Source organism: Pocillopora verrucosa, chromosome 2, assembly GCF_036669915.1.
Source record: "Pocillopora verrucosa isolate sample1 chromosome 2, ASM3666991v2, whole genome shotgun sequence".
NCBI lineage: Eukaryota > Metazoa > Cnidaria > Anthozoa > Scleractinia > Pocilloporidae > Pocillopora > Pocillopora verrucosa.
In genome coordinates this window covers 5,890,852-5,915,747 of record NC_089313.1, presented here as the reverse complement: position 1 = coordinate 5,915,747, position 24,896 = coordinate 5,890,852, and the positions used below count along the sequence as shown (strand labels likewise).

Below are 24,896 nucleotides of genomic sequence, written 5' to 3'. Positions count from 1 at the left end.
GGAAAAACGTTCTTTGTCCGGGAGGGGGTGGAATGGCAAAAGCCTCCTGTTCTGAGGGTATTTCTTAGCAAGTATGATATGAAAGAAATTCTCCTTCATTTCGTCCGACTAAATTTGCTTTTATTTTCGGTTATTCGTGTGGACTCTGTCTTCTCACAAGTACAACGAGCAATACCGGAAATACTTTCCGGAACTGCCTCAATCTCGGGCTCAGGGTCGGTTGGCTTCTTGTCAGCGGTATTTGGTGATAGTTATGTATTATAGTATGTATGCATGATTGTTCAATCTCCTTCTGGAATAATAACAAACATGGCGGCTTTTACCGGTACCAAACTTCAACGATGTCTATCACAGTTTGGAGGCTCGGCATTAACCATTAAACCAAATAAACGGCTACTGAAAACTATGTTGAAGCCTAATGCGTGTATGGCTCGACATTTGGCTTTCAATTCGTTCCCCTGGATTCAAAGCAGCTCAGGTCTGTAAGAAGATCTTAGATGTGTCATTCAATTACATCTTATCGATATTTATCTAACGTATATTATTTCTATTGGGTTGTAATTTAATTAGATCTTTTCATTCTGTTGCATCAATACTAAATTCTCTGAACTAATATTATAAGAATTGTATGCTTGATAGTAAGGAGAATGACAAATTTGATCTGGGAGTTAAATAGTTAATTAAAGGTATCAAGACTGAAAGTAACCAAGTGAACTTGCACCCAAATTTAATCATCAATCAATCATCAATTTTGATAGCATGCCTAGCCAGCTGACCTAGAAGGCAGCCTTCTAAAATAACTTTAGGATACAAACTAGTCAGGTGACAATAAAATGGAACCTTTCTTTTGTGGTACTTCCTAGGAAAATGTATTTGTAGGAGAGTAGATTTGGGTAACAGGAAAATGGTTCTGTGTCTGAGTTCAAATCAGCTCAGGTCACTGAAATATACTTGGACAATTTTCCAATTGCTGATACCTAATAGGTACCTTGCTTTAATTTAGAGGAATCTTCCATTTCAAGGGACACAAATTTTGGTCCAGTGTCCATTTTATATGTTAATGGTGGGAGTGTCTGTTTGAGTTATATGTGGAATGGTAAAATCACTTCTAATCCGGTGGAAATCAGAAATTGGAATCATTAGCAGAGTCAAAAGCAACAGTTTTAATCCTTAGTCATTTCCAAATACAATATTCCATTTATCCTCCTTGTTAAGCACGGAAGTTTGATGCTGGTATTTTGTCTTTTCCAGACATTTATCCCGCAGACCCTGGTGACCACTGTTTTTTTGGAGACTTTCTTTTTAGACTAACCTATGGGTATGTGAGCCTGAAATGTAAAATTTGAAGTTTTATTTTAAATGACAAGAAAAAATTACACATATGTTGATTGTCATTGTTATATGTAAAGTACAACTAATAAAATAATCTAGCACCAAATTGAGTATGTGCTGATTTTCAAAACTTTCTTTTTTATCAAAAAATACCTGTCCTGAATTGTAGTAAGATGGCCTGATGTTGAATTAGACTTGTCAAAAGTGACATTTTCAACTATTTGCAGGCAACAGTCAGGTAAGGCTTACATGAGGTCATTTAAGGTGAGTATCATAACTGAAGATGCAGTGTTCTTGGCATTCCTCTTGGTATCTGGTCATTTTGTAACCTTTTTCATTTTATACCCAGTTTTTTGGTACTGAAATGCAGTCAATTCATACCCAATTTTGGGTCTTTGTATGTCTGCAGAGTTAAAGACACACAGACAAACCAGTCAAACTACAAACTTATATTCATTACCCTTTGCTGTTTGCAGTATAGCTTTCTTATATCTGTTTGGTTTTTCCTCTGAAACACAAAGTGAAACAGCTTATGTACACTTCTGATTGTTTTCTAAGATTAACAGAAATAATAGGAACTTTGTAGCAGAATTGTCTGTTTAAATGCAGGCAAATACTGGAGGGCTTAGAAGATTCCAAAATGGAGGAAGGAAAACTGATTGTACCAGATTAAACTGAAATTTACAAAATCTCTTGGTTGTAGATATTGGCACATTTTTGGACATCACTGTTTACTGACAAAATAAGGTTAAATATTCTGATTTAAAAAGGCATCAGCCATCTCTTTATGACAAACATGGTACATATTACAACAGTGAAAATTATGTAACCTTTGATTTCTGCAGTAAAACAGTCCTTATTATGTTTCAGGACTGTGTCATGATAGTCAGCAAGTTGATAGGTCAGATGGATCCCAAAAACAATCTGAGTGGTCTTTTAGGTAAGCAATTTGTTTGAATGTGAATGTGAAGGGATCTTCACAGTAATGAACACCACTGGAGCAGTTCTGAAAATAAGGCCTGAAAAAAAATTCAGGCCTGAATAGGATTTGAACCCATGATCTCTGGGATACCGGTGCAGTGTTCCACCAATTGAGATAACAAGCCAACTGGGAGCTGGTCAGCATGTTGGTTCCAAATAAACGTGTGAAGTGGCGAAAAAATGACTGGGAATATATGAAAGTCATATATATTCATGTCTTTTATATGAAAGTCGTATATTTGAACTATATACGGTAAAGACGTGAATATGAAAGTGATCTTCGCAGTGATGAACACTAGTGAAAGCAAGGCCTGAAAAAAAAGTCAGGCCTGCATGGGATTTGAACCCATGACCTCTGCGATACTAGTGCAGAGCTCTACCAACAGAGCTAAAAAGCCAACTGGGAGCTGATCATCATGCTGGTTTCAAATAAACCCATGAAGTGGTAAATAAACGACTGAGAATATATGAAAGTCATATATATTCACGTTTTTATCTGCAGTTCAAATATATGACTTTCATATATTCACAGATGTAATTGAAAAGGCCAAGCACTGAAGACCTCAGCAAAACAATTGCCTTTTTTTAATTTACTAAAGGAAATAGCTTTATTTGTTAAGCAGTTGTCTCTGTTGCACTTGTTGGATGTAAAATCATTTATCGTTGTAATGATCTATATTGTCAAATAGACCAAAGATTTTAATTAATTTTAATTAATTTTTTCTCAAATTCTCTGCTCTTTTAGGTTCTAGACTGGATAGATTTCTGAAGGAAACTTTCAAAGCTATTTTAGAACACAACTGTAAGCTGCATCTGGTGAGTTTGATTTCACTGATTTTTAAGCATTTTTTACTAACAGGTGAGAGATCCAAAAGAAATGTGACAATTTGATATGAAACTGCTTTTGTTTTGCCCTACTTGATTTGTTTGGAAAACTTGTGCCATCCTCTCAATCAATCCGATGCTAAAACAAAACCTAACTCTTGGTCATTTGCGTTTCCTGCGCTAATTTGTTGTTAGTGTGAGTTCTGATTGGCTCCTTTTGATATTTCCCATCGATGCGATTGGCTGTTATGATTGCTTTTGTCTTGGTTATACGACTCTCATTTGTAAGCGCTCTGCCGTCGGTTAGGATGACGGGATTGGAACACCATGTTGGGTACCCTTATTAGGACACACGAAAGGAAGCATGCAGGTGAACTCAAGATCCAGCTGGAATCTGAATACTGTCTAGTCTATTTATCTCTATTCTTAGTCTGCTGAACCTTCGTTCAGTCCGACTCCAGGTCATTTTTAGCCCGAGCCGCTAGGCGAGAGTTGAAATGACTCTGGGAAGGGCAAAAAACATTAATTTTATGCCCAAGAACATAAACGATAATGCTATCATTATCACTTTGGAAAGCATTGAGAAAATTTAAACTGAAAAATGATGCCAAGACAGTCCGAACGTTAACGTGAGCGTGCCAGGGGGCGTAAATACATTTTAGTCGCCAAAATCTTTATTTTAGCCAACAAAATGCGCTGCAATGCCCGAAAAAGTGATCGTAATTCCCAATTAAGCAGAAAATCCGGTAGGTGATTCTTCACTTTTATCAGAACTAATTGTCTCTGTAATTTTGCCTTTATTTTCTTTGAAGGAGGTGACAGATGTGTCCAATCTCAGCGTAATAGGTAATTTTAGATAAGTTTCACTTTTTAAGTGTCAGACCGAGAATTTTTTTTCCCTTCATGCTTTGCGCTAATGGCCTCTCCTGTCGTCTATGTGGTTCACTGGTTTCGGAGATTATTTCTAATCATTCAACGGCTTTAAATGACTGGCGCACATCGAAAGCAGAATCAGTTACTCCGAATCAATCTTCAATCGTGAACACGTTGTACCCATTTATAAAGAAAAGAAATTCTAGAACTATTATTATTTTGTCCTCAAAAGATGAGTGTCACGTACCCAGTGCAGCGGACACAGGTTTTTTTTGCATTGGAATTCGGAAAGTGTCAACCACAATGTAGAAATTGACAACACAGGTTGATTCAGCAGCGTCTCATGCGATCGCCAACTCGTCTGAATATTACACACGTGCGGAGAAAACTTAAAAAGGTGAAATTACAATGCACAAAATTAAAAGATGGGCTGAGGCTAGTTACAAAAGAAGCGAAATCGAAAGAAAAACGAAACTAAATACGATAGGCTACAACGTTCGTCTGATCCTGTCTTTAAGGGCTTAGAGAAACTCTTATGTTACGTAACTCGAACTAGTGAAACTTGTAAAAACTCTGATCTAAGTCCGTCGGTCTCTTCAACTTCCTCGATACTCAAGGGGCGTACATTTATGAGGGTATACAGTTGTAAACTGGTTTCTTAGGAATGCTAGCCACATATCGCCACCTGTAAGTGATTCAAACTGTGAATAATATGTGGAAAATAAGGGCGTAAACTCGACAAGGAAACAAAACAGAACTCTTTCTACTTTAAACTCAAAACAAAGGCAATTATGAAATCAAGTTCCTCTTTAAGTGTTCATTACATTAATTCAATTTGGCGATCTATAAGGAGAGAATTTGGCATCAAAAGTACCCCCCCCCCAAAAAAAAAAAATTCAGTCGGCGTAGTTTACGCGGCTTAAGGAAGGGGGAGCCTTGGGGCCCATTTTTTGAAACCCCCATCTTGAATGAAAACAGAACATCCTTAATGACCCAAGAAGTTACCTGCACCTTTGAGAAACGGGCCCCAGCTGTTTCCATCAAATTTGCCACCGGCAACCTAGCGGCCGCAAAATTTTAGCCTTGTGAGAGAACATATTTCTGTAAGCTGGCAGAACAAATTTGTTTAGAATTATAAATCTGCTTTACTTTGTTGCAGGTATTCGGAGAGTGCAAGGTCCATTAGAGCCAAACAGCGAGTGCTATCTCCTCAGTGTTGTCGGTCAACAGTTCATTATTCCTCCTATTGGCTACGAAACAATAGAGAACGCCGGTTAGTTTCTGTCAGGTTAAACACAGTGAAAACTCTGCTGAGTGGGTAGTCGCATTACCCCTACTAGCAGCCGTGACATCAGCGTGCGAGCATGCTGTTAGAAAACCACGACGGCGACGGCAACGAGGACGTGGCAAAACAAAAAATGCAATGAGCAGAATAACAGCTCAGCACGTGCGTTTTAAAGTGTTGTATATTTCGTAGCCGTCCTCTGCGAAATAACAACTTGAAATCATCAAAATTTGCGTGGTCTGAGAAAGGAAACCCCGGTGGCAAATTATTTTTGTTTGAAAATGTATGTTCATTTTTAAATCAACGTCTTCCTTGGCGTTGCCGTCCTCACTGCTAAAGGTCTCCGCCCGTTGGAAGATTGGAGACGAGTTGGGGAGAGGCCTACCTAGGGTCTGGCACTAATAATAATCAGTGCCAGGCCCCTTGCAGACTTCTCACTACCTCACGTTGCTCAAGGGCTATTTTCTTGCGGACAAAGAAACGCTTTACATTTGTGTGCTTGGTTGCCAAGCCTTTGAACAAGAGTGAGGCCAAGGATGACCTCGTTATGATACAAAATTTGCCGCTTTTCAAATGTATATTATGCTAACTAGATACTGGTCTCTATCACAGCAAGGTCACCTTCAGCCTCACTCTTAATCAAAGGCTTGGCAACTAAGTACACAACTGTAAAATGGCCTATTGGTCTTCAGAAGCTTGATATGAGCACTAAAAAACGATGAACTGGCCATGTCAGTTATTAGGGAGTTTAAGAAACGACGACGGCGACGCCGTGGACAACGTCGGTTAAAAAATGAACTTGTGTTTTACCAACGAATCTCGCGACACTCTAAAGTTATTTAGTTTGTTTCTCACTGTAAAAACTATCTCGAAACTGAATATGGAACACAGGGTCAAATTAGAGATAGAGATTTAAGAAATTAGTCGTCGTTGCTCACGTTCTCCAGACAACGCAAAGTTTGGTCATTTCACGTTGTTGTTTTGCAGAGGACGCAGAGAAATTTAAAAAGATTTATAACTCATGTGCACAACCATTGTTTTGCTTATTGAGACTTTTGTTTAGTGACTTTCCCGCTGCCATCGCCGTCGTGGTTTTCTTAAAATCCCTCTCCGACAGTGTTACGTACGCACGCTGTATTGGGTTCGTTATCTCGTGGAAAGAATATAACTTTTGTGATTTCATTTATGAATACGTTTGACCGATTGATAGCTTGTTTGTCTGATTTTGTCATGGCTTTGATTTCTTGGTAACAGGACTTTGAGCCCAATTCTGAGTGCAGTTTTGTCGATAGAGCGCTTTTTGATTGAGTGTCGTAAAACCAAAACCAAACTAATCACAACGGCTAATCAGAAGAAAGGAAAATACTTCTATGAGCCAATGAGAACTCAAAGGAAAAACGACCAATTTGCCTAAAGCGCGGGAAAACGCGCGCGACCAGGTAAAGCAGAAACAAAGCAATCCCGTATTACTTTTGACACTCAATTGAAAAATGCTAGAATCTGATTGGTTCTTTTGAAAGAAGCTTAATTGTTCGCCAAACTAAAGAATTTGATGTTTGTTAGAAAACGACAAATAAACGCATTTGCAAGTATTTTGTCACGGTTTGGGCCCTCTATATTTATCAATGAACTCATTTAATCCATTTTGAAAAGGTGAACTTTAATGTTCGATGTTTTGAATATTTTCGTATAACGTTCATTTTCCCTCTTGATGTCCAGTATTCTGGGATATTTTGTTTATATATTCCTTAACCCGTTAACCCTCAATAGAGTTTCCACATGCATCTGAAAAAAATTGAATTAAGACATTAAGAAATTTTTTCGTTTCTTACTTTCCTGCACCGTAATCATCCTCCCCAGATTCAATCATGAGGTTTATCGAAAAGCTGACTGCTGAAAAATTCCAAATGGTTATCAAGTTTCGAGCAAAGGAAACGTAAGTGTTAATTATTTTTGTGCAGAAATGCTCCTGCGTCATAGCTGGGCCAGAGTAATCTCGTACCCAGATCCTACCGTAGAATTTAACTGAAATACGAGACTAGGGTCAAAGCTATGTATTGATGTTTAAGCCTTTACAAAGAGTTTTCTCTTTTCAAATTGATGGGGTTACCTTGCGTTCTCCACCGGAATGGCTTCTCTCCGCTTCACTTGACCTATCCTTGAGCCAAAAAAGAAGTTAGTTAATATGAGATTGGTCGAAATTTTCACTCGGGGCTCTCTGTTTCTCTGACTTGTTCGCGGGGGAAAAGATTTGTTGATGTTTTGTAGTATTAAACCATTTTTCTTTCCGTTCGTATTTTCCAGATTTTATATTACTGGATCTGATGGGGAGATATTAAGTGGTTCTAAAAACTCAGTTTCATCGTACCACATGTGGGTGTTTGAAACTACATTTCCTCTTTCATGGAGAGTAGCGGATATCGACAATTATGTTCACAGGAGATCCAAATACAAAAGAACCTTTCACCTCTTGGATTGAGAGAACTCTCTTGAAGTCTGAAGCCCGCTCGACCGCACGAAGTCAAAGACAGCGCCTTAAAAACGAGTTGAAAATCTCGATGGGTTGAGTCAGGAATTTTTACTTTCTGAAAATCTCTACTGTTATCAAAATCTCTGCTGTTTTTTCTCTACTGTTATCAGTTTTTAAATTAAACTTCAATATAAGTGAATGTTTACGATATCAAACTGGAAAAACGGGGCAAGAAATAAAAAAATTGCATGTAAATAGAATAAGAGGGAGGGTAAGTTTTTATTTCGGTAAAGAAATACAGAAAGATGTTTCCCGTCTTGTCACGAGCGTGGGATATAGAAAAAATTCTGAGTCTCCATGAGGAAACGAACCTCAGACCTTTGGATTCCGCGCTCCGATGTTCTACCACTGAGAAACAGACTCTACGGTGAACGAGGTCTATTACGAAGTTCATATGACGTGCGTCTTGCATACTGTGCATACGTGCTATATGACGTGAGAGAGAGTAAGCTTTGAGCTCGGTAAAGGAATAGAGAAATATGTTTTTCGTCTTGTCACGAGCGTGGGACAAAGAAAACATTCTGAGTCCCCATGAAAGCTCCTCATAGAATAGTTCTCCTTTAATTAAAATTGCTTCTTGCTACTTATCCCCTCTCTGGATTTCACCTCACCTCCAGGAACTTTTTTATGTTTGAAATTAGGATGGCGGATCTCACCTTACTTCCTTTTTTCAACACGTCATTTTATTGTTTTAACTCTTTACACCCTAACATCAGTACGTATATTCTCCATAATGTTCTCTTTACATTTGTCAAGGTGCTGACGAGGAGAATTTGTTTATCAATCAAGAGCGTCTCTAGTTAGCGATAATTTCCTTTATTCTCGTGACCTTAATGTGCAACTCAGGGGTGACTTTGTAAGGAGAAATTAGATGCTAGTCACTCCTAGGGCTCAGAGGCTTAAACTAGATGTTTTCATTTCTCAGAAATTCCTAGCTTGCAAGTGAGATTGGTCAAATTGCAAAAGGATTATATCCCATTCCCTACATTTTCAACATACTCTTTTTTTCTTGCTGAGCTCGTTTTTCCTTTCCTCAGCAAAGTGGCAAATATGCATCAAAATTTTTTTTTATTTGTCCCCACCTTCATTAGGTGTAATCTCGTTTCCGAAACTTCTCAATGCAAATTTACTTCGACCTTGTATCCGCGTTGCTTTATTTGCACGTGGAAATTTTTCTACTCCATTGCATTGTTGGGTTCCTCGTGGTTTGAGCTGCTACACTTCTTAGGTAGAGAGATTCAGGAAACCCGTGTAGTTATTAAGTATGAAAAATCTAGGGGCTCTTTTTGTTTGAAGACCTCACATGGCCTGACAGCTTAGAGGAAGTTGCTCAGCCCTCCGCATAAGGTAAGAGTGAGATTGAGCTCGGGTTGTTGTATTGCGTGCTTATTGAAGTTGGATGAGGTCTAACTTTACAGTGAAAGTGTTCCGAGCTGACTTTCGATAAATTGAGTCACACTCAGGAACCCATTTAGCTTTCGTTCCCGCAAATTTGTCACTCCTCTATTTGGAATTTTACGAAGTTTCAGAGGTTTATTTTTAGTCAACTGTTGTGGTTCATTTAACAAGTTTAATAAATCTTTTCTACAGAGTTTGGACTTAAGCCTTTTTTTTTCGAAAGTGAATTTTTCTTACAGAAGCAACTGAATTCCATACGCAGTCGCTAAACTTGGGAAGTAATAGTGTTGCAATTGTGTCCCCTTTAGATTACTATCAAGGAGGAATTGGAGAGGAACAGAGGTAAATCGGCAGGGAAAGGAGGCAAAGAATAAGCCCCTCAAAGTGAGCTACAGTTTTTGTTTCAAAACAGCCTCATTATGTGTACACGTGGCTGATATCTCCTGGGCAGTGTATTGAAATTTGCACAAAAATCTGTGTAGATCAATCAGAATTACCTATCCTAGTAGCATGTTCGGTTGTGTAGGTCAGATGAAAGGTTTCAAACGACATCAGTATTTTTACTCGTTCTTTGTATGTTGACTCGCCTTACAAGCTCGTTAAAATACTCAGCGATACTACACACAAAATCGTCTAATAAGATATTTTTAATACAGAGTTAAAGGTGTATTATTATTGTCAGAAAAGATTGAACGGAAAGAATAGTTTACCGTAGGTAAAGCTTTTGCCAGGTTGGGACCTAGATTATAAAAGTGTTTCAAGAAATTGCCAGCGATTTCTTTGGGATTTGTGACAGTCCTGCCTTCCGTATCAAATGACGAGGGTAAAGAGGGCTTTCTCTTTCTCTTTTTTATAGTTTCGTTAATCAGTCTCCAGGTTAATTTGAGGTCGTTTTTTGCTTCTTTGAATCTATTTTCATAATAGTGGAGCTCGCAGCATAACTATACAAAATAGTAGTAACCCATCAAGCCGAAAAAATTTGGACTTATGACCATTCGGGCGTCCGTACAAGGTGCTACTTTTAGCATGCCGTCAAACATTTAAGAATTAGGTTACGGACCACAAATATGTGGTGCAAACAAACTCACGGGTAAAATGGAGGTAGTGCTACAGCGAAATGAATGAATTTCATTGTTTGGTTGTCGAGTACTTTTCAGCGCTATGTTTTCATGCTTTCTACCAAATTCAGGAAATGGTTTGTCTCACAAAACATGGAGCCACTTTCTCTTCGCTCAACAGCTCAAGGCGGACTTATTGCTCGGGTTATGATGAACATGCTTGCGATACGATAATTTTTTCCTAATGCTGGAAACTTAAGAATCGATCTCTGAAACTGATAGTCGTCACAATTTGCAAGATGCGTCCGAGCTGTAATCGTGTAATTCAACGGGGTCCTGGAAATTTGACCTCACAAGCACGCTGGTAAGCACGTGGTTAGCATAAATAATTGTTGTTTACAGTTTTCGAATTCAAGAGCAATTTTTGAGAGTCCGTTTCAGTAACATTCCTAGATATTTTCTGTTGAATTCATTGAGGTACAATCTCGGAATTTCATCGGCGATTATGAACGATAAATTCGTATCAGCACCATAATTTAGGGAAGTTTTGTCAATACATTAACAGTTTACAATTCGTGGAACATTTCTGTAACCTGCTTGGATATTCTCTTTTGAATTAATTGAGTCACACCCACGGAATTTTATCAATAATTAAAAACGATAAATCCGTATTTGTAGCAAAAGTGATGCACCTTTTAAACTTAATACGATTTTAGGAAATCCCACTTAGTTGACTCTCGATAAATTGGCCTAGCATAACTCGATATTTTTATATTTTTTATATTTTTCCTTTTTCTCATTACTTGCCCACTTGATATCATTCTGATAGTGTGAGGAGAAATTCTGTCTTGGTCACTAGTGGGACTAAGAGGGTTAAAATGAGGGATTTCATTACTTTGTCATGATTAAAATATGCTTTTGCTTTCAAATGTAACAAAACAATGAGACGAGAACCTGATGTTTTGAAACACTTACAATGGAAGAACCTGTTGCTGGTAGCTTATGTCCTAAATATGTAAAATTTTCTTGGGAAATGCTTTTCTTTGAAAGCGGGGATACAGAAGTTTTCAAAGCTGATAGAAATAAGCTGCTTGCAAATAATGAAAAGTAAATTGACAATCATACCTTAATGCTTGACATGCTTGAGCGATGTCAATATCTCGACTACAGATATCGACTCCTATGGCACCGAAGAGGCTGATTCGTCGGTGCCACTTTTGAGAAGTCCAATGATCCTGATGTATTAATAACTGTGGCGTTAAAGTATGTGTAGCTCGGAAGTTATACATCTGTTGTTTTTAGATATAGTACCACAAAAACTAGCGTCGGTGATCCCATTCTCAAATTGAAAGTGAGTGAATAAATATTAGATATGGCTAACAACTGTATAAATTAACGTCAAGGGTCACGTATCTCAGAGAGACGTGATCACGAATTTTTTACAGAGGCCAAAAATTTTTTTGCTCTGAAACGTATTGTTAAGATGAGTCTTTCCTGTTATGGGATGTTTGTCGTTATACAATGCTGTCAATTGGAGATATTTGATATTTTTGATATTTTTAAACCTTATTTTTTTGGAATAGTTGCGTGACAATTAATGATCAACTGCTCAAAGACTGGCAGAAGTTATATCAAATTACCTCAATTTTAAGGAACTGTTTCCTTGAGGCTCAAATACCTCTTGACCACAATAAAATTAAAATCCATCGCATTCTATTAGTGTGAGAGATTCGTTGGAAATGCATTTTTCGAGCTAATTTTAGCCTTTAACCCCAGGGATTTGATGAGGGGATTCTAATACCCCAGGGATAAACCGGGAGCCAGAACTACTCTGGAGTCTTGAATAACCTGTATTGGAATTAATATTTGATGCTAGAATACTAATCACCAGAACTGCATCGCCAGAATTATTTTGATTATAAGACGAGTATCAAGTCACCTGGGTTGAGGAGAAACGATCAAAGAAATGCACTAAAAAGCATTGAGAAACAAAACAACCAGACACTCCTACCACTTGCATCCTTCATCCCACCACCTTGTGCCTTAACAATGCACAACAATGCTATCTGTTTTACTCTGTAACCTGGTTTAAAAAAACACTCACGATATTTTCTAAGATTTCTCTCAAGCTGTCTTTTATTTTAGCGTCTTTGGAATTACTCCAAATTCCAATAAGAAAGTTTGCAAAAAAACAAATTGTGTAAAGAGTGGCAAAAAAACATATTTTGATTCCTTAAACAACATTTTGACAATGACCTGACTTGAAAACGATTAAATCACCATGCAAACATACATTATCTCAAACATCACTATGCGTAAGTGACTTGTTGAACCAGTTTCAAAATATTGCTGTCGTAATTTTTCCACACTATAGTAATAAAATGCTCGACCTTAATGGCATTTTCCATGGTCCTATTTAGAAATCCAAGCCTTCCTTTTTCAGTTTTAAAGCACTCAGAAATAGTACTGGAACTGACCAGAACAAAAGGTTTCTGTTGAGATTTTGCATCAGAAATTTAGGATTCTGTTAACGAAACCTAAAACAAAAGGCTTTGCGAGAAAGCCCTGTAAGACTTAACAGGCTCGTTTTGGATGCTTAAACTACTGTTTTAACTTTCCTGATTTCACTTCATAAGAGCCTTACGTCAAAAATGTTTCGTGCTAATTATATCGGCCGGATAAGATAATTTTTGTAAAGAGATAAATATCTCTCCAATACATAAACAATACCTTCTTCTGAAAAGCTCAAAAAAGAGAACGCAAAAAACTGAAATTATTATGCTTAATTGAAGATTGCCCATTCTTGAATTACACAATGAAATAACGGATAGAGTATTTCCTCTAATCATTCTATTTGTTTATCCATTTAAAAGTCTCTGAGGTCTGTTTCCTTCAAGGTATTCTCATCATTCATCCGTCGGGGTCTTCTTTCCTGTAAAAAAACGTAAAAAAATAAAAACCATATTATTATAAATAACTAATCAACATTTCTTAACTAAAGCAATACAGAGATTCTATATTTTACACCTAACAGGGAAAGTTAATTGTTACTCTTAGAAAACAAAAACAAAAAAAACGTAGAAAACTAGCCTTGATATTCAAGGTGACGAAGCATTCCCACCGACAGTCAGCGACCAGTAAATCATAGCTACCTTCACATCTAATTTACCTTTGATTCTTGAAATATCTTTTCGGAACGAGTCTTACCTCTGCATGTCAAACTTGAGTCTCACATCATCTCCAATCAGCGTAAACGAAGCCCACTCAGACACATTGCTCAAGCCGTTTTTTCTCATCCACTTCATGGCCTGATGAAGGGATTCACTGGCACTTTCTCCCTTAACAAGGTGTTCGTAAAACCGACTCATTAGCTTCTCTGTTGCTGAGTCTGGAATGGCCCACAGCGCAACCAGCACCGAGCGAGCACCAGATCCTAAGAACGCACGGGCAATTCCTATAACTCCCTCGGCTCTTATCTCTCCACTTCCACTGTGACAGCAGCTAAGTACCACCAGTTTAGCTCTGACTTTTACTCGTGAGACATCAGCCATCGTCAACATGTAAGCTTCCTGTGGTGGGACAGCGTTTCGATTGTTGGGAGTAGGAATGGTGGAGAGGGCAATTTCTCCCCTCTCGGCGTTACCATGAGCAGCAATATGTATCAGGCTCACTGAACTTATCCGCTCAAGCACCGCCTGCTTCGTTGCTTCCTTTTCTAGCAGAGGCGGAACACCCACTAATCGTCCGACCATCTCCGCTTCTTTTCTTGCACCTGGCAATGACGGCAGCCGATCAACCTCGGGATTGCCTATTATCAAGGCACCAGTGTTGCTGTGATAGTCCTCTGGACTATCTTGAATCATCTTGAGTGTCGTCAGAGAAGGAATAACACGGATCCTATGAGTCTCCGACAGGTATTGGGCTCCCTCCTTTTCTCTCAGGGCAGCAAAGGGAACTTTGTACAAACTGCGGTCAGGAACAATAATGACTTCAGGCTCCTCAAGCAAATCATAAACGGGGGCAATAAACATTTTGTAACACAAAGGTAGACTTGAAATGACTCTCTCGTCCTCTTCCAAGAGTCGCAATCTTTCTGACCTCTTTTGTTGGGTGGAGAGAGGTTGCAATTCAACCATATTTAAAGACCGATCTTCACAATCTTCAATGGGCAAAATACCAAGACTCTGGAAATTATCAGCCAAAAATTTACTCAAAGGCAAATCTTTGGGCAACCCAGCCTGAACTAGATTCTCTTCTAATGATATTCTTCTATGGTGAAGGACTCCACTTGTTTTCAAGATCCACAAATGCAGATGATTCTGAAAATAAGAAATGTACAGACAAGCACAGTTATTTCTCTTTCTCAAAATGTTTTCAATGCCAAACCAGGATTGTGGATTAGCAGAGGTGTTCATTTCAACGGAGTACTTCTCTGCCATCAAGTCTGATAGACCTCTAGCTCGACTCAACTCCTCAACATAAAAAGCATCACGAATTTTCCCAGTGTAACAAAGCAGAGTACAAAGCAGCTTGTATGGAAATATTCCTGAGTCCTCCAGAAATGATGTTTTGAACTGATCATTGGCGCCCAAGAAATATCTCAGCTCCTCGTACTTTTCAATGCACAGTTGAAGAAAGGAAAGGGAGTCACTGATTTTCTCTTGTAATAAATACAAAATGGCGTATTCTTGAAGGATTTTGAACACCCTTCTTCTATCTCCAATATCTCTGGATATGGATAAAGCTTTCTCCAAACATACTTCAGAAGCTTCATAATCTCCAAACATTCTATACACACTTCCAAGGGTTGCAAGATGTGCTGCTTCCTTTTCCTTATCACCAATTTCAGTGCTGATATTAAGCCCTTTTTGGAGATACTCTCTAGCCTTCTCGTATTTCCCAAGCAACTGAAACACAATACCTAGGTTTCCGTAGTCAGTTGCCTCTCCTTTTCTGTCGCCAATTACAGTTCTGATGACAAGCGCTTTTTGGAAACACTCTTTAGCCTTGTCGTATTGCCCGAGCGACTGAAACACAGTACCTAGGTTTCCATAACATGATGCCTCTCCTTGTCTGTCGCCAATTTCAGTTCTGATGACGAATGCTTTTTTATAATACTCTATAGCCTTGTCGTATTGCCCGAGCAACTGAAACACAGTACCTAGGTTTCCATACCATGTTGCCTCTTCTTTTCTGTGGCCAATTTCAGTTGTGATGACAAGTGCTTTTTGTAGATACTCTATAGCCTTGTCGTATTGCCCGAGCGACTGAAACACAGTACCTAGGTTTCCATACCATGATGCCTCTCCTTCACTGCCGCCAATTTCAGTTGTGATGACAAGTGCTTTTTGGAGATACTCTATAGCCTTGTCGTATTGTCCGAGCGACTGAAACACAGCACCTAGGTTTCCATACCATGGTGCCTCTCCTTTTCTGTCGCCAATTTCAGTTGTGATGACAAGCGCTTTTTGGAGATACTCTATAGCCTTCTCGTATTGCCCGAGCAACTGAAACACAGCACCTAGGTTTCCATAAGATGATGCCTCTCCTTCTCTGTCGCCAATTTCAGTTGTGATGACAAGCGCCTTTTGGAGATACTCTTTAGCCTTCTCGTATTGCCCGAACGACTGAAACACAGTACTTAGGTTTCTATAACATGTTGCCTCTCTTTCTATGTCGCCAATCTCAGTTGTGACGACGAGCGCTTTTTGGAGATGCTCTATAGCCTTGTCGTATTGCCCGAGCAACCGAAAAACAGTTCCTAGGCTTTCATGCCATGATGCCTCTCCTTCTCTGTCGCCAATTTCAGTTGTGATGACAAGCGCTTTTTGGAGATACTCTTTAGCCTTCTCGTATTGCCCGAGCAACTGAAACACAGAACCTAGGTTTCCATAAGATGATGCCTCTCCTTTTCTGTCGCCAATTTCAGTTGTGATGACAAGCGCTTTTTGGAGATACTCTATAGCCTTGTGGTATTGCCTGAGCAACCGAAAAACAGTACCTAGGTTTCCATAACATGATGCCTCTCCTTTTCTGTCGCCAATTTCAGTTGTGATGACAAGCGCTTTTTGGAGATACTCTATAGCCTTGTCGTATTGCCCGAGCAACTTAAACACAGTACCAAGGTTTCCATAAGATGATGCCTCTCCTTTTCTGTCGCCAATTTCAGTTGTGATGAGAAGCGCTTTTTGGAGATACTCTATAGCCTTGTCGTATTGCCTGAGCAACTTAAATACAGTACCAAGGTTTCCATAAGATGATGCCTCTCCTTCTCTGTCGCTAATTTCAGTCGAGATGACAAGCGCTTTTTGGAGATACTCTAAAGCCTTGTCGTATTGCCCGAGCAACTTAAACACAGTACCAAGGTTTCCATAAGATGATGCCTCTCCCTCTCTGTCGCCAATTTCAGTTGTGATGACGAGCGCTTTTTGGAGATACTCTTTAGCCTTCTCGTATTGCCCGAGCAACTGAAACACAGAACCTAGGTTTCCATAAGATGATGCCTCTCCTTCTCTGTCGTCAATTTCAGTTGTGATGACAAGCGCTTTTTGGAGATACTCTTTAGCCTTGTCGTATTGCCCGAGCGACTGAAACACAGTACCTAGGTTTCCATAACATGATGCCTCTCCTTCTCTGTCGCCAATTTCAGTTGTGATGACAAGCGCTTTTTGGAGATACTCTTTAGCCTTGTCGTTTTGCCCGAGAATCTGAAACACAGAACCTAGGTTTCCATAACACAATGCCTCTCCTTTGATGTCGCCAATTTCAGTTTTGATGACAAGTGCCTTTTGGAAATACTCTTTAGCCTTGTCACATTTACCGAGCAACTGAAGGAACGCTCCTAGGGCTCCGTAACAGGATGCTTCTCCTGCTTTGTCGCCAATTTCGGTTCTTATGGCAAGGGCTCTCTCAACATACTCCTTCGCTTTTTGGTTTTCGTTAAGTTTATAAAACATATCTCCGCATCTTTCGCAGGCGCTTGCTTCGTCAGTTTTTTCACCAGTTTGTCTTTTTATATCAACTGCTTTTTCATAAAGTTGTTTGGCATCTGTAAACCTGTTTTGACTCTCAAAAATCTCTGCTAGAGCTAAGCTTACATTTCCTTCTTTTACTAAGTCACCAGACTCGCTGCATAAGACAAGCAGTTTCTTGCCGTATCTTTCCGCACTTATGTAGTCAGAGATACTACGATAAGCGCGGAAAAGAACTTCATAGATGGCGCTGTAAAATTGTTGCAGTTGTGAATTAAATTGGTCTTTGCTGTTTCGATCGGTGTTATTTGCCAGAATCAAACATTCGCTGCATATCTCAATGGCTTTCTGAATGCGATCTGAGTTGAGCAGGAACAGGGCAATTAGTAAGGCGATGCTCATGAAAGCTATCATGGCTTCTGGTGTTATGTTTCCATTGCCATCCTCTCCTGTCATTAGGGAAACATTGTTTTTAGTAACACAAAGTACCAAATGATTCGCTAATCTGGATCCATAATGAGTGACTACAAACAGGAACTCATATGTGAAGTTACAAAAACGGGCTGGGTCGATTATACCTAGAAACTTTTGTAACGAGCTGAAAGTGTTAGAATTCACAATAATAACTTAAAACAAAAAATAGGTGAAGAGGAGGCGTGCATAAGTACAACTGAAGCACATTAACGAATCACATTCGGTGAAACTTCTAAATTTAATCTGACCTGCGCAGTTCTTAATGACAACAGACTGTGTGACTATCACGCTGTGAAAGGGCCCGCCCTTGAGTTTGACTAATGGTCGTGTGATAAACTCGCTTTGTCACCTTTCATTTTACCTAAGTTGCGACATGACATGACTTAAAAGTCACAAGAAAAAGATAAGCCAAACACTATTTCTCTTAACTTTTTTTATGAGAACTTTCTTCATGCATATTTTCTACGAACAATATTAATCAACGAGGTAAGTTTCTAAAGAAACTTTGGTGGGATATTACACAATAATTTGGCTTTACCAACTGAGTTGACAATGTATATGAGTTTCTGAAGCTGAAGTTTCGAGCGTTGGCCCCTCATTTGATAATCTTGTGGAATCAATCCTGTTTATTGCCAGTACTCCGCAAAGAAAGCAGCAAAGAGTGTTCCGCAATATCATTAATTTTTATAATGCTTCGTTCTCCATCTGCATTTCTACCGGCCGCCAGAACGTATTTACAATGAAGCCTCCTGAGATCAAGCTACATGCAGTCGAGTTTTAAGCGTTCAATTGTTAGGCTAACAAGAGGAAAACCTTTTACTGCAACTTTCTGGAAAATTTTCCTGACGTTCTGCAGTATAGCATGGAACATTTGAAAATATTTTCGTAGCAAGCTATTAGCAAATAACGAGCTTACTTATCAGATGAATGTCCCTGGAAACATATCTGTTCTTAGCTGATGAGAATGTTGGACAAGATATGATGCCACAGAGGTTTGACGAAATCCGGCTTTGCGACGAATTCATCTCACTCCGGTGACAATATTTGCACAACATGACATGAATTTATAGTCAGAGGACAGGACAGGACAAACAGGCACTCATTTTAGCCGTTGTGATTAAGAATTTACGAATACCGCAAGTAGCCGTAAAGTAAAGCTTAAGTTACGGTAAAGTTACTCCAAAAAACAATACAAAATTGTTGATCTAATAACTCATACTTAAGAAAGTGAAACGTCAAAAACAATGAAAAACAGTCGGAACTTTTCCGTCAAAAACATCTTGCCTAACGTTAAAACCACAAAATACTGTTCTGCACGTTTTTGACCGTTTAAAAGATAGATAAATGTTTTGGTTGTAATTTACCAGTATTCTAATTCATAAAAGTTTGCCTAATGACTTGACGGAAGTATTAAAGAGTGAAATCTCCTTTCTCTCACATTTATGCGGGAATTTAACCACGAGTTTGTGAAGTAGCAATGACAAAATGTTTAGATTTCAGAGGCGAATGTGTATTTGAGTTCATTTGAAAGCCTAACAAAGCTTCTCAACCAATTTAACGTCTGAGCTTCGTAAACTATTTGCAGCTGGAAAAGTAATCGTAGTGATCACTTTCACTTCCTTTACTTCATCACAGAGAATTATAACATATTTCTTCGTGAGCTAGCTGTGTCATAGACTGACATCTCTTCTTATGCGAGACCTTGATACTTTCACAAAAAGCGAAGAAGGTCACGTGAATTACTAATAAAAGTTATGGACACTGGAAAACCACGAACTGTAACACCGCGAATATCCTTTAGCATCAGTAAAGGACGGTCCACGTTATATATATGTCTTAATATAGGACTGAATTTAGTTTTTGTTCACCGGTGATTGTCGAAACCATCAGTTTCTCAAATTAAACAATACTTCACAATCTTAGCCATAAAGGTTTGAAGAAAGCAATTTAACGGTGGAGATTTGAAGCATCCGTTCAAAGGAAAAGTACGCTGATACTATGTATGCAATTACAGTGAATTTAAGTAAGTTTCAGTTTCTCTGAGAAAATTAAAAACATCTCTGTTCGTGAGCACGCAGCGTCATGACTTATTTTCTTATGCGATACTCTGGCGCTTCAACAGAAATAGAAACAGACTACGGCCTTTACAAAAATATGCACCGTAGAACCCGCCGCTATTATGCAAAGATTTAAGAAAAGGGCATCTCGATCATGAACGGCTTGTGTACAAGTAGAAAACAGAAATTCAATTCGAATCTACCGCAATCTCTGAATCGTTCGTTGAACTCTACTAAAACAAAGTCAAGTAGCAAATGCAGATCATAGCCACTGGAAAACCACTCCACAAAGCATCACGGATTTCCAATGATATCAGCGAAGGACAGTCCACAACATAAATGGAAGTCTAAATTTAGTTTTATGATCATCAATTTCTCAATTAAACGATGCTCAATAACCTTAGTTAATGAGGATAAATTATATGGTATGAAGCCACAGAGATTTGCAAAAGTCGCCGTAGAACAAATTTATTTCACTGTGATGGCGATTCAATCGCGTCATCAATCGCTATAATGAAGGGTTAACGCTCGAAACGTGACGTAACTAGATATTGCAAACACAAAGCAGTTATTGGCTTACCTCTTTACAGTTACTAAATAACTAAAGCTGATTAAAATCGAGTGACTAGAAAGGATTTTCAATCGCACTTACCAAGATGTTGACAATGTGGCTGATGCTTTCAAAATGAAACAACAAAAATAATGAATTACACTTAGGACTTTTCTCAACCTTCCAAACTTCCGCTGTCACAGTGTTTAGGGTATCCAGATCACTTGTGTCTTGGGTTATTCCCTTCCCCCCTCTGGGCTAATCGAAATAAGAAGGAAAAGTTTTACTCGCAGAATTTCTTTTTCTGTGCTCACATGCCCGTCTATCGCGTCCTATTTAGGTTAAATTTTCAACAGTTAATGGCCATATGGTAAAATTCTGAGTTTGGTTTGGTCGGACGGAAAAATATTTGGCTCTCAATCATAAAGCAAGCACCTAGCTGCGCTCGGTCCGTAGGTTTAGACCCCGAGCCAAATATTTTTCCGTCCGGCCCTACCACTCAGTCAATGAGTACACAGTATTTCGGTTTTGTACGTCACACTTTTATCACTAATGATGTAATTGAACATGAAAAATAAATAGTGTTATTCTATTTTTAATAGGAAATGTCAGGCTTTAGTGTTTACCGCTTTGAAAGGTTTGATTTTCATTACAACATCGATTACAGTACAGCCTAAGTTTCTTTCTTTGAACGGTAACCTATCTTTGCGTGATAATGGTCTCATTGTCTTCGTAAACTTTTCATTTTCTAGCGGGTGTGATTTGCATGATCGAAGCTAAAAATACTAAAAAAACTAAGTGACTGTATTTCGATGGCACGTCACACTTTTCTAACTAATGATGGATTTGAGCATCCAAAAATGAAACATCTCACTCTGTTTAATGGGAAACGTCAGGCTTTAGTGTTCATCCTTTTGGAACAGTTGGATTCGCATCACGAGATCAATGAGATCGAGAGTACAGCTAAAGCTTCTGTCTCTAAACAGTAAGCTATCTGTGCGTGAAAACTGACCCATTGTTCTCATGAACTTTTCATTTTCTTGCGGGTATGATTTGCATGATCGAAGACGAAAATAGTCGCTGTTATAGTAGATAAAAAAAAAAAAAAAAAGAATCGGTAATTTGCTCGAAAATAACCACATCATTGGTCTTACCTTTGAAGGCGTTAATCCAGTGACGGAAATATGGCAACAAGCAGATGACATCAGAGGAAGGAGGTAGCTTGAATTTCAGTAGTAATCAACAGTTATACTTAAAAGTTATACATATATCTTTTGCGGAGGGGAGAGAGGTGGGGGAAATGGACTGGACTACAGTTACGTTGTAGGACCCGCGCATCCGGAAAACTCTCGACGGCAATTCGCGCTGCTTTCATCTTTTATTTCTTCTTTTCCTCAGAAAATTAGGAAAAATGAAAACTGTGATCAAAAGTATTGAACAAAGTCGCTGAAAAGAGGAACTGATCAATTATAAAATACGATCGAGAAAAAGATCAAAACGTTTTTTATTCCCTCAAGTGATTAATTGTGCACGAGACGAACCAATGATTCTCATTCACAACATTTCAGTACGAATTGGAAATATATCTCTGATCGTGCAGAGATAGTAAGAGTTAAACTCCCTAGTCTTCATGGGACTCTCGAAAATTCAAAACGGAAATCGAATTCTAAGGGAGAACTAATGATCTAAAAGGAGATATGGAGAGTGAATCAGCATTTATAGTCTAGCGGTTATCGACCAAAATTGTTCAAATTAATGATAAAAGCACGAAACTTTGCCACAACACTAATGACCTTAAGACTAACATTTTCCGATATAGGGCCAATCCTATAACATGGAGGCGAGGCTAAGAATAAAAAATCCTCTTAAACGACATTGCTTGGGAAAATTTGCGACAAAAGCCTTCAAACATAACCACTAAGTCATTGTCTATCCATTCGTATTCATCTTTTGCGATTACGGGACTATATTCTTTGAGTGTCATTGTCGGTTACTTGTTGGTAAAACACTAAAAATATCACGACCTTGTTTCGCGAGTGCAACTCAAATTTTCTTCTCCAAAAAAGATTGTTAAGAAATTGTACGATGTGGCGTTTACATCGAAAAAGAAGCAGGATGGCTCTATTTTAGATTTGAACACTGCTTTTTACGGTCTGCTTTTCCACACTGAAATGTGGAGGCTGTGCTGAGTCACCCGCGAAGTTTTTTTCAATCAGAAAAATCTACTCCCTCCCCTCCCTCCCACCGTGTTCCGCTGTGTATGTAGCATATAACAAATTGATACAGCTAGCTTTACAAGTTCTGTTAATAAAAACCATTTCGCAAAAACCCCATGACTGAAGCCTGAAAGCGATTCAGTGACACGGTAGCTACTTTGTATATCATTACTAATCTTTGCAAGATTCAAAAATAAACAAAAAGGAAATTCCTGTCCGATTTTGTTAAAATGAAGCTTTCATTTCACCTTCACGTTTCGTTTCTAAAAACGTACAAGAGTTAGTTCCAGCAACAGAGTAGAATAATGCGTGGAGTATATGCGAGAGAAAGTTAACTAACGCCCTCCTCACGTGGCGAGATGAAGAAAGCGAAAAAACTAAGTCAAAGTATAATATAAGATTTAGCCAAGGCTAAAAGCGGAGCTCGTTTTTTTTCCCGCACGTCTCAAGGGCACAACGCCTTGCCCCGGCCAGGACTAGAACCCGGGTCGTCCGACTCGCAGCTCGGTGCACTGACCACTGAACAAAGCCGTGGCGTTGGCGTGCCCGCGGTAAAGTTGACCACGCATGTTAAAAGTAGCACCTCGTATGGTCGTACGGTCGTACTTCCAAATTTTTTCGGCTTGATGGGCTACTAATATTTTACTTAATTATGGGGCTACGCTCTGCGAGCTCCGCTATTATTTACGACAGTGACCCAGTGAGTTAAGTCTAGTTTCTACGGCTCGCTTACCTGCGAGTTAACAAAGTTGATGTACTTCAACACGGAAGCTGAGTCAGTCCAGTAGTAAACTTGGTCTGCTGTCATTTCCAATTCTTCTCGAATAATTCTGGAGAGCCTTACGCAGATAACACTGACTGTCAGTTCCAATATTGGAATTGAAATTTCATGTATGGGACTTGCTTTTTCCATGACAAATGCACAGTAAACTTGGTTGGTGACATTTTTCAAATGGAAGTAAACGACGGCTGAAACTCATTATGATGGCCAATTTACATTGTCAACTCAGTTGATAAAGCCAAATAGTTTTTTAATACCCCACCAAAGTTTCTTCAAAAACTTACCCCGTTGATTAATGTTGTTTATAGAAACTATGCATGTGGAAAGTTCTCATTGCAAAAGTTAAGATAAATTCTGTCAGTTTTGTTTATCTTTGTCCAATGACTTTACAGTCATGTGATGTTCTGCAAAAATGACAACTTGAGTAAAATGAAAGGTGCCCAACCGACTTCTTCACTTTTTTTTTTTTAATATTATTAATAATAATATTTTTTTTGGATATTGGGAATTCTAACACTTTTAGCTTGTTACAAATAGTTTCCAGGTGTAATCGACCCCGCCCGTTTTTGTAACTTAACATGTGTGTTCCTGTTTGAAGTGACTCGTTATTAATCCAGATTATCGACCATTTAGTATTGTGTTATTAAAAATAATGTTTCCCTGATAACAGGAGAGGATTGCAATGGAAACCTAACAGCAGAAGCCATGACACCTTTCATGAGCATCGACTTATTTGTTGCCCTGTTCTTGCTCAACTCAGATCGCATTCAGAAAGCCATTGAGATATGCAGCGAATGTTTGATTTTACTAAATGGCACCGATCAAAACAGCAAAGACCAATTTGATTCAGTACTGCTACAATTTTACAGCGACATCTATACCGTTCTTTTCAGCGATTATCGTCATATCGCTGACTACATAAGTGCGGAAAGATACGGGAGGAAACTATTTGACTTAAACAGCGAGTCTGCAATTATGCTTTATAACCTTGGCGAAAGCCTAAAATCAAAGGAATATGTTGAGAGGGCCCTTGCCATAACAACCAAAATTGGCGACAGAAGCGGAGAAGCATCATGTTATGGAAACCTAGGTACTGTGTTTAAGTCGCTTGGCCAATACGACAAGGCTAAAGAATATTACGAAAAGAGCTTGTCATCACAACTGAAATTGGCGACAGAGAATAGGAGACGACTGACTACGGAAACCTAGGTACTGCGTTTCTGTCCGTTGGCCAATACGACAAGGCAAAAGAGTATCTCCAAAAAGCGCTTGTCATCAGAACTGAAATTGGCGACAGAGAAGGGGAGGCAGCTGACTACGGAAACCTTGGTATTGTGTTTCAGTTGCTTGGGAAATACGAGGAGGCTAGAGAGTATCTCCAAAAAGGGCTTAATATCAGCACTGAAATTGGTTATAAGGAAGGGGAAGCAGGAGCTCTTGCAAACCTTGGATTTATGTTTAGAACTGTTGGTGATTTTAAAACTTCGGAAGTATGCTTGGAGAAAGCTTTATTCATATGCAGAGATATAGGAGATGGAAGAAGAGAGTTCGAAATCCTTCAAAGT

The 24,896-nt window shown here is 38.9% G+C and overlaps 2 protein-coding genes across 2 annotated transcripts; one reads left to right on the top strand and one right to left on the bottom strand.

Annotated features, from left to right (window-relative positions):
* Positions 1 to 304: 304 nt before the first annotated feature.
* Positions 305 to 8,273, top strand: LOC131773357 (uncharacterized). Its single transcript, XM_059089343.2, has 9 exons — positions 305 to 478; positions 1,252 to 1,318; positions 1,560 to 1,596; positions 2,203 to 2,272; positions 3,059 to 3,129; positions 3,951 to 3,984; positions 5,171 to 5,284; positions 7,157 to 7,232; positions 7,601 to 8,273. The coding sequence occupies exons 1-9, from the start codon at positions 310 to 312 to the stop codon at positions 7,773 to 7,775; spliced, it is 813 nt and encodes a 270-aa protein (XP_058945326.2). The 5' UTR covers positions 305 to 309; the 3' UTR covers positions 7,776 to 8,273.
* Positions 8,274 to 13,084: 4,811 nt separating this feature from the next.
* LOC131773141 (tetratricopeptide repeat protein 28-like) lies at positions 13,085 to 17,709 on the bottom strand. The gene is made up of 2 exons (XM_066162375.1): positions 13,490 to 17,709; positions 13,085 to 13,214 (listed from the first exon to the last, which is right to left on the bottom strand). The coding sequence occupies exons 1-2, from the start codon at positions 17,707 to 17,709 to the stop codon at positions 13,193 to 13,195; spliced, it is 4,242 nt and encodes a 1,413-aa protein (XP_066018472.1). The 3' UTR covers positions 13,085 to 13,192.
* Positions 17,710 to 24,896: the final 7,187 nt, after the last annotated feature.

Bases quoted from the DNA above. Each gene is read 5' to 3' on its own strand.
- LOC131773141 (XM_066162375.1), bottom strand. From the start codon at position 17,709: ATGACAGGAGAGGATGGCAATGGAAACATAACACCAGAAGCCATGATA. The intron at 13,215-13,489 runs GTAAGACTCGTT...GTTTTTTTACAG, and splicing joins CTCAAGTTTGACATGCAGAG to GAAAGAAGACCCCGACGGAT.
- LOC131773357 (XM_059089343.2), top strand. From the start codon at position 310: ATGGCGGCTTTTACCGGTACCAAACTTCAACGATGTCTATCACAGTTT. The intron at 1,319-1,559 runs GTATGTGAGCCT...AACTATTTGCAG, and splicing joins CTTTTTAGACTAACCTATGG to GCAACAGTCAGGTAAGGCTT. The intron at 3,130-3,950 runs GTGAGTTTGATT...TTTTCTTTGAAG, and splicing joins ACAACTGTAAGCTGCATCTG to GAGGTGACAGATGTGTCCAA.